Source organism: Fulmarus glacialis, unplaced genomic scaffold (genome assembly GCF_000690835.1).
Source record: "Fulmarus glacialis isolate BGI_N327 unplaced genomic scaffold, ASM69083v1 scaffold34626, whole genome shotgun sequence".
Classification (NCBI taxonomy): Eukaryota; Metazoa; Chordata; class Aves; order Procellariiformes; family Procellariidae; genus Fulmarus; species Fulmarus glacialis.
This window is the reverse complement of record NW_009218045.1, coordinates 3,275-11,631: the sequence shown is the minus strand read 5'-3', so window position 1 is coordinate 11,631 and position 8,357 is coordinate 3,275. Positions and strand designations below refer to the sequence as shown.

General features: G+C 44.7%; 1 protein-coding gene across 1 annotated transcript; it reads left to right on the top strand.

Annotated features, from left to right (window-relative positions):
• Positions 1 to 679: 679 nt before the first annotated feature.
• Positions 680 to 6,563, top strand: MTO1 (mitochondrial tRNA translation optimization 1; the record flags this gene model as incomplete). Its single annotated transcript, XM_009579921.1, has 10 exons — positions 680 to 797; positions 1,428 to 1,717; positions 2,899 to 3,011; positions 3,151 to 3,341; positions 3,601 to 3,731; positions 4,200 to 4,404; positions 4,486 to 4,657; positions 5,382 to 5,500; positions 5,999 to 6,156; positions 6,336 to 6,563. Coding segments are annotated over 10 exons (1,725 nt in total), but the record flags the coding sequence as incomplete, so codon positions are not given.
• Positions 6,564 to 8,357: the final 1,794 nt, after the last annotated feature.

The window sequence follows — 8,357 nt, the reverse complement described above, 5'->3', positions numbered from 1 at the left end:
TGCCCTCGGCGCCTTCTGCCCTCGGCGCCCTGATGGTAGCCGGCACCTGCATTTCCCAGCCGAGGCGGAGGGGTTAGAGAGCATCAGCGTGGGAACGGGGGTGCTAGTGTGTAAGGATACAGAAACCCTGCATAGGGATATCTATATATACAGCATGGTAAAAATGGCAGCTGCTGTTAAATGAGAGGGGGGGTATTTTAAGAGAAAGTCAAGAGCAATGACTATTTTAAAAACACGGTTTTATTTCCAGGGATTGTTTTGTGTGCCTTCGTGGGCTGGAGTATTAGAATAAACTACTCAAATCTGAAGTATTAGGATAAATTACAGAGGATGATTGGGGCGGAGGTTATTTTGTTTTTTAATATTTTCCTACCACACCTAGATACCTTTCTGTTTGGTACTTTAATGTAGTGTAAGTTGTTGGACCTCAGCATAATTTAAAAAATTCTCTAGCGTTTTATATACAGCTCAGGCTTCATGACCAAATAGTGTCTTTTGAGCTTAAATTGTAGCTGTGAATGAAAAGTTCTACTTGATAGATCAGTAACTGTCTGCCAAGTGACCTGGTAAGAATGGAAAAGGGAAGAGGGTGATAGGTGTTTTGGAAATCAGCAGGGTTTGGGACTGCCCATATGTCTCATAACTTCCTAGATTTTTGCAGTAACTCCTTTCATGACAGAAAGAAATCCTTAACACACCACTGTTGACAGTTCGTGAGGCATCTGTGGAGGATCTTCTTTTGACAGAGCCGGAACCAGACCATCCTGGGAAATGCCAAGTCACAGGAGTCGTTCTGGGTACGTGTTAGCAACTCAGTAAGCACCTTCAGTTACTCTACGCTAAGAGCAGCCTTTGGGGTAAACATTTCTGATTCATCAGTGAGAAAGTTGAATTAGCTGACACAGGTGATTTAGGCCGAGTGTGAACTAAACTAGGTTAATATGTGTAATGCAATGAAAAACATACCTGGATTGATAGGCTATTGGGAGGTTACATAAGCCTGAATTTTCTTCAGGCTAGTGATACTGAGTTCACTGAGTTTGAGATTTTATTTGGTGAATGGCATATGCTGGCGACAATGTTACGTTGCAGTGGTGTCCTATTACTAGCAGACTCATGCTTTATTACCTCTTGCTGTTCTAGTAAACGAGCTTTCTGAAATAAAGGCCTGGATAGGAATTTTTCCCAGGAGTAGGTTTTCTGTGTTAGGGGTAACATGCTTAGCAATAAGAAAAATATAGGAATAACTACATGCTGCTTATTGCAGTTACTACTATTAATGCTTTTATTATTGTAATGCTGATTTTGTTGAATAATAAAAATGGATAAACCCGCAGTGAGCACTGTCAGTTTTAGACAGAAGCACCAGAATATCAGGGCTGTGTTGATAGTAAAATATGTGCATCTCTGAAAACTTGCTGTTTCAGGGGATGGGAGCACAGTACATGCTGGGAGTGTTATCCTGACCACCGGTACATTTCTGAGGGGTATGGTCCTCATCGGACTGGAGATGCACCCGGCTGGGCGGCTAGGGGACCAGCCAGCCATCGGGCTGGCTCAGACTCTGGAGAAACTGGGATTTACTGTGGGCAGACTGAAGACTGGAACGCCGCCCCGACTTGCCAAAGATACGATTGACTTCAGTGGTCTGGAGGAACGTGCAGCTGACAATCCTCCGGTGCCGTTCAGCTTCCTCAGCGAGGCTGTGTGGATCAAGGTGGGATAGCACACATCAAATGCACATAGAAGCAGGTGGGGAGTGGTTCCAGGAATGTCATGCTCAGAATCAGCCAGGGAGTTGATGGCTGGGAAAGGGAGCTGGGCTGTATTCATACTGCAGGTGTTATGTTTCTGAGGACTCTCAATGCAGAGGGATAAATTGCTTATCTTCTTTTGAAAGCAAGGACCTTCTCCCTCTCACTGGTCAACTTGAGAACCAAACTTTCTTTACTTTTAGAGTCAGAATTGCGTGAAATACGATATCGTTAGTAGTAATCTTCATGTGCTCGTTACTTGAGTGGCTTACAAAATACTTCCAGTATCAGACCTGTATTGTGGAGATTTACGATGTCTTGCTTGTTACCCCAGCTCTAGAATAAGATTAAAATGTTGAAATTAGAGATCGTTAATAGTGTTGACTAGGAAGGAGGAAGCATGGCATGTTAACAGTAACTTAAAAGCAGAAGAAACTCAATTGTCCGAAGAAAATAATGGAAAATGGATGGCATTGTTACATAATGTAGTTAAACAGCACAGAATTAAATATCAGGAGTTAATTTGCCCCAGAGCATACAGGAATTGCAGTAGCCTATTATAGTTGGGGTGGAGGTGAAAGTAATATACCTTGAAGTCCTTGGTATGTTTAGGAAAGGTTTTAAGGAGTTGAGGTGCAACATTATTACTATTCTGAATGTGAGTCTATTATCTCTTTTTCAGAAAAATCAGTGAAATACTTTACGTGGTCATTTTTTTCCAAACCTACCTTGAATTTTCCATGTTTATTGCAGGGTTTTGAGAGATTTCTTCTTTTTCTTCACCAAAGGCTGTTTGCCGTAGAGTCAGCACTTACTCCTCTTACTTCAGAGCTTTGAATTCTTGTGGTTATTGCTTTAATAGTAACATCCATCCTGTAATTAGGAATACAGTGTATAGAATTGAACTTGAATTCTGGAATCCCAAGTTCTGTTCGGTTCTTGGTCTGCTTTTGGGCATGTTGCTCAAGCTGTCTGATTGCTCCTGTTCTATCTGTACAGTGGGTATGACAGCACTACCCTACCCATCTCTCCAGGAAGTGAGAGCCATCTGTCATGGAAGAGCCCTTGGAGATCCTCAGAGTTGTTCGGTGAGAGTAGAGTGTTGTGACTGGATTAACTTAAAGTGAGCTTTGGCCTCTTTCAGCCAGAAGATCAGGTGTCTTGTTACCTGACTCGCACTACCCTGAAAGCCCAGCAAATTATCCATGATAACCTCCACCTGAACAACCATATAAGGGAGACAACAAGGGGCCCGCGGTAAGTATGTGGTACCATGCAAGGCTCTCAGTGGCACGAGCTGACAGTCTGTCTGAAACTATGGGTCTCCCCTGCTTTGCTTCTGGAAAGTTACTTTTTCTCCGTGTCAGGTGGTGTCCATGGCTATGTACTGTTGCAGGTACTGTCCCTCTCTTGAATCAAAAGTTCTGCGCTTTCCAAACCGAGAACATCAGGTGTGGCTGGAGCCCGAAGGCTTGGAGTCCAATGTCATTTACCCCCAAGGCATGTCGATGACTCTGCCACCTGAGCTCCAGGAGCAGGTGATCAAATCCATCCCAGGCTTGGAAAAAGCCAAAATGTTACAGCCAGGTGAGGGGAGTGAATAGTTTTAAACTTACTTGTCATATTGGTTACCAGTTAATAAAAACCAGATTTTGTTTAGAGCGTAGCAAAACAAAGGAAATAGAAAACAAAATTAAGTCTTGGATGCAGGGATTTTTCCTTCTTTGTTTTTAAATCATAAATAAAAGTTGATAACCTAAGTCATTCTGCCCCACTGATTGCCTTTGCTGATACATAGGGACCTTCAAAATCCCTCCTATAACGTCTGTCTTGTTGTTTGTCATAGGCTACGGGGTGCAATATGATTTTTTAGATCCCCGTCAACTGGCTGCTTCTCTCGAGTCTCGTCTTGTTCAGCGCCTCTTCTTTGCAGGCCAGATAAATGGCACTACAGGCTATGAAGAAGCTGCAGCTCAGGTGGGTGAATCTGATCATACATACTCAGTGCTCAGAAGGGGATATTGCCTTGGCATTTGTCTTTGATACACAGTCTTGCTAGGCCCATCTTGTGCTAATGAGGTGTTCTTTTGTTGCTCACCCTGATTCCAGACTTGCCCAGATATTTTTACTTTTAGTATCTACCGTTGCTGCTACTGAGATTGCAGTAACAAAAGTAGTTGGAAGCACTGTGAAATGTTTCAGCATGGAGACTGTGCAATGGGTATAATTGAAAACGTGGGAATTGTCTCTAGTCATGTCAGCAGGGCCAAGAAGCCCTTCAGACACTCGTAGTATTGCAAGAAAGAAACTGCCTAGATTATTAGCACAGACTATTGCATTTTCCAGGGCTCAGTTTGACACGTGAGTCTTTGGAGGCAGATGTGCTGATATTTTGGCCGTGAAGAGACCGATGAATGTTTTTTGTTTTGTTTTCTGTCTGCCTAGGGTGTGATTGCTGGGATGAATGCTTGCCTACGGGTTCATGGCAAGCCCCCTTTCATTGTCAGTCGCACCGAAGGCTACGTTGGTGTCCTGATCGATGACCTTACCACTCTGGGCACCAGCGAGCCATATCGGATGTTCACCAGCCGCGTAGAGTTCCGCATGTCCCTCCGGCCTGACAATGCCGATGCCAGGCTCACCCACAGAGGTATTTTATTGTGGTGGCTCTTGCAGTGAGCAGCCCTGCCTGGTTGTAGTCCTTTGTCTCATACCCCATCTGCCTCGGCAGGTTTTGAAGAAGCTGGGTGTGTGTCACAGCAGCGATATGAACAAGCACTTAAGATGAGAGCTGCTTTAGAGGATGGAATTGCAACACTAAAATCCCTTCAGTTCAGTGTATCCAAATGGTCCCAGTTAATACCAGAAGTTCCCATCAGTAGCAGTCGAAGGTCGCCTGTCAGGTAAGGTTGCAGCTGAAGCTTTCTGGTCTGACCTATGCTTGCTTTAGCACATCTGGCTAGTGGTTTCACAGCATTTGTCCATCATCCCTGAAGCTGTCAGTACTCCAGGATTCCAGCTTTATCACCTTCAGGGGACAGACATCTGATGTTTGCCTATAGAATAAGTGCGACGTTGGTGTTTTTGCTATGCCACATTTCCTGGTGCTGACATAGGCTCCTAAAGTAAGGAGGTACTTCACTGGCCCGGTCAGTTCTTTCTGTCCTTATTGAGAGTGTCACCAAGCGATGATGGTTTTGCAGTGGGTTGCTGCTTTACTGAAAGCTTGATAAAATAGCGATTGATTTCAGGCTAGTGTCAAATGGTAGCTGTTCTTGTACACAAAAGCCCTCGCTTCCCTCACCCATCCTTTATCTTGCCTTATCTTTTCTGTTGTTTTAAATCGGTGACCAAGACCTGGCTGACTCAGTCTGTATGAAAGGTTCCTCTTGATGCCCTTACATCGTCCCTTCTATCTGGCTGTTCATTTTTCATAAAAAAAACCCCTCTTCAAGAGCTGAACTGCTCTTGTGTACGTTGAGAGGAGATAGTAGGGAGGTGAGCTTGGCTCTGCAGTTGTTCTGGCTTATGCTGAGATCTTTACAAGTTTGAGCTGGGAACAACTGTAAATCTGCCTTACGCAAGTGACTCCTTCCTACCATAAAAACTTGCTCTTGTTCTCCACAGTGCCTTTGACATCCTTCAATACCCAGAGGCCAACATGGAGGTTCTGGCAAGGGCTGTCCCAGAGCCCCTGGGAAAGCTTGCTCAATGGAGAGAACTGGCAGAGAGATTGAAAATAGAAGGTAGAGTATAAGAGTTAGTGGGATCTGTGTAGGTTTTGTTCAGTAAGGGGAGAACCAACCCATTCATCCCAGTGTGTTTCATGTTGCTGCTTAGTGAAATGAAACACTGTTATCAGAGCATGCACCTTTTGCCATAGGCCGCATACGCCACAGCCCTATGCAAACACCTGTGTTTCACTTTGTGGGGTGAGATCAATTATTCATGTTCACTCCTGGGGTTTTCCTCCTTATTTGTCTGTCAAATACACCATCTTTTCCTGGGATGAGAGGAAAAGCCAACCCCTGTATCTTAATTGCTCTATCAAATTAAAGAGTATGACTTCTTTCAAAGTAGTGATCTGCATTAGGCTCTTTAGTGTGTGAGGCTAGAAATTTCCTTAGGAGCTTTTGACCGTCGCAGTGGAATTGCTCATTCCGCTTCCAAGAATTCCCGCGAGTGACCTATTTCACATGAACCTCTATATCTGGTCGTCTTGTTTCCCTGATCTTCCATCACAGCTACTTACGAGTGGTGTGTAGTCAGTCAACAGCAGGAAATAGAAGAAGTGCGTCGTGATGAAGCCCTCCAACTGCCAGAGGACCTAGATTACTTTGCCATCGATGCATCGCTGTCAGCAGAGGTGCGGGAGAAACTGGACTCTAACCGTCCCCAGACGGTAAGATACTGGGCCACAGCAAGGTTGAGCAGCAATGAAATCCCTTCTGTGCCTTCCTAAGGGACATGGGGGGTGAGGAGAATTGGGAAAAGGAATACTCACAGGTTTTGATCTCACTTCTCACTAGCTCCAGTGTGTAGGTTTGTTCTTGGTTAACTTGTTCCTGTTTCCACACGCAGATTGGTGCAGTCAGCCGCATCCCTGGAATTACACCAGCTGCTATAGTTAACCTGCTAAGATTTGTGAAAACCAATCACCAGAAGACAGAGAAGCTAAAAGCATTACCTCAGACTGGCAAGTATTTACCAGGGAAAATTTACTCAAAGCAAGCAACTTCCCAAAGACAGATTTCAGCAGAGTTTTCTGAAGAGGAGCCAGAGAGTACCTTTGTTAAAACACCTTTGTAGAGAAGTGTACCCGTTCCTACCAGAGAACACGGCAAGATCACCTGTGCTCACGGGCCTCTTCACAGATAAAACTGATGCTGGCTGGATCTAAAGCAGTTCTGGTTGTGTCCTGTGGCAGTGTCATTGAGTAGAACAAAGATGACGAATGCGCAAACCTTAAGTAAATGCTCAGGAACCTAAGTACAGCCTGTGATTTGCCAATCCAAATGAAGAGACAGGGGAATTGCTTTTAAAATTCCACTCATTTGGAATATGTCAGATAGTCAAAAACTGGTTTAAAGCATCCTGGAAAGGACTGTGTTTTGGTTGTCTGAAATGAGTAAGAAATGTTACCATGCTGAACCCATGGCAGCACAAGAGGATTTGAGCTGGAAAAGTGTGCTCCATTGACTTAGTGCTTGTGTTTATAGCTGTGCAGTGACTACACACGGTCTGATGTTTTAGTGTGATGCCAGCCAATAGGAGACACTTGGTTATGAAAATGTGTGCCACACGAATATTTAAACTTATGTAGGAGACCGATTGAATGTAAACACTGTATCCTGGGCTTTTTTTTCTCCTTTAAAATAAATAAAAGTTTATCTTGAAACTTACTGAAGAACTTGGTTGTCACTTAGCTTTCAGTATAGCGTTGGCAATCCACTGGGTCACAATTCACACAGGTGAGGTGGGGCGAGGTTCGCGACAGAGCTGGTGAAGGCAGCGGCAGCGAGACGCGCTGCCTAGGCCAGGGGGCTGGGGAATGTGGGGGGCACGTTGGAGCCTGCCTCAGGAGCCCCAGCTCCAGGCAGCGTGGTGACTGACAGACTGACGTGCTGGGGGCCAGGGGCTGGGCAGTCCAGGGGAACAGGAGCAGGGGTTTCTCATCAGCACTGGTCCTGCAAGTGACAGTAATACAACTTCCATCTGAACAAGAGCACTTTGGGCAGTTGATTTGTCATGTGCATCAAGAAACACTAAATTCAAGCTGTTGCTGCAGATCTACTGAATCCTTGCCTGACTGAGGCAGCAGTCTGTGATGCTAGTCTCACTTCTGAACATCCTCTGACTTGACTGTACAAACAGGCTTGGGAACAAGTTTTGTTGGAGTTAAATACAGCTATCATTTTGAAATCATGATCCTGGACTTTGTCTATTTGCTCTGGGTGAGCGGTTCCTTTCCTGTCCAGAGAAAGGAGTGAGAGCAAATCCTTTTTGTTGAAGAGGCCCTATCGTGCAGCAGGAGGATGGACAGAGCTTACAGCTTTCTTTGGGGCATCATCCGCCCACCTGAAAGTGTCTCCCTGTCACCAGCTTTTGGTTTGTACGGAACAGTTTTAGACATATGATCTGTAGGTCAGTTTATGTCAGAATGGCTCAGAAAAGCTAATGTGTATCTGCCCCTTTATGTCTGTAGCCTGTTTTCCTTTCAGCTTTTCAGCTCAAAGAATTACTTCAACTTCGTAAGCCTGATGTTTAGTGTAAGGAAGGCAGCTACGCTTTCTGCGGTGTAACTTGGGCTGTAACTTAGGTATGGTGTTCTCAAAATTCCAGCTATGCGAATCCGAAGCAGCCCTGAATCCCTTGCCTGTCTGCTTCTTCAAAGCAGCGGAGCTTCTGATCAAGAAAGTTTCATGCTTTCTTCACTGCGTTATCTTTGCATTTTGTTTGTTTTTGATGTACCGATGTCTGTAAAAACTTGGATCTAGTTTTTACAGACCAGGAAGGAAGCCCGATTGACACCTTCATCCTCTCACTTCTAAGCAGATTGTGCAATCTCAAAACTGCATTTCCTAGTTCTTATCAGCAGTCATT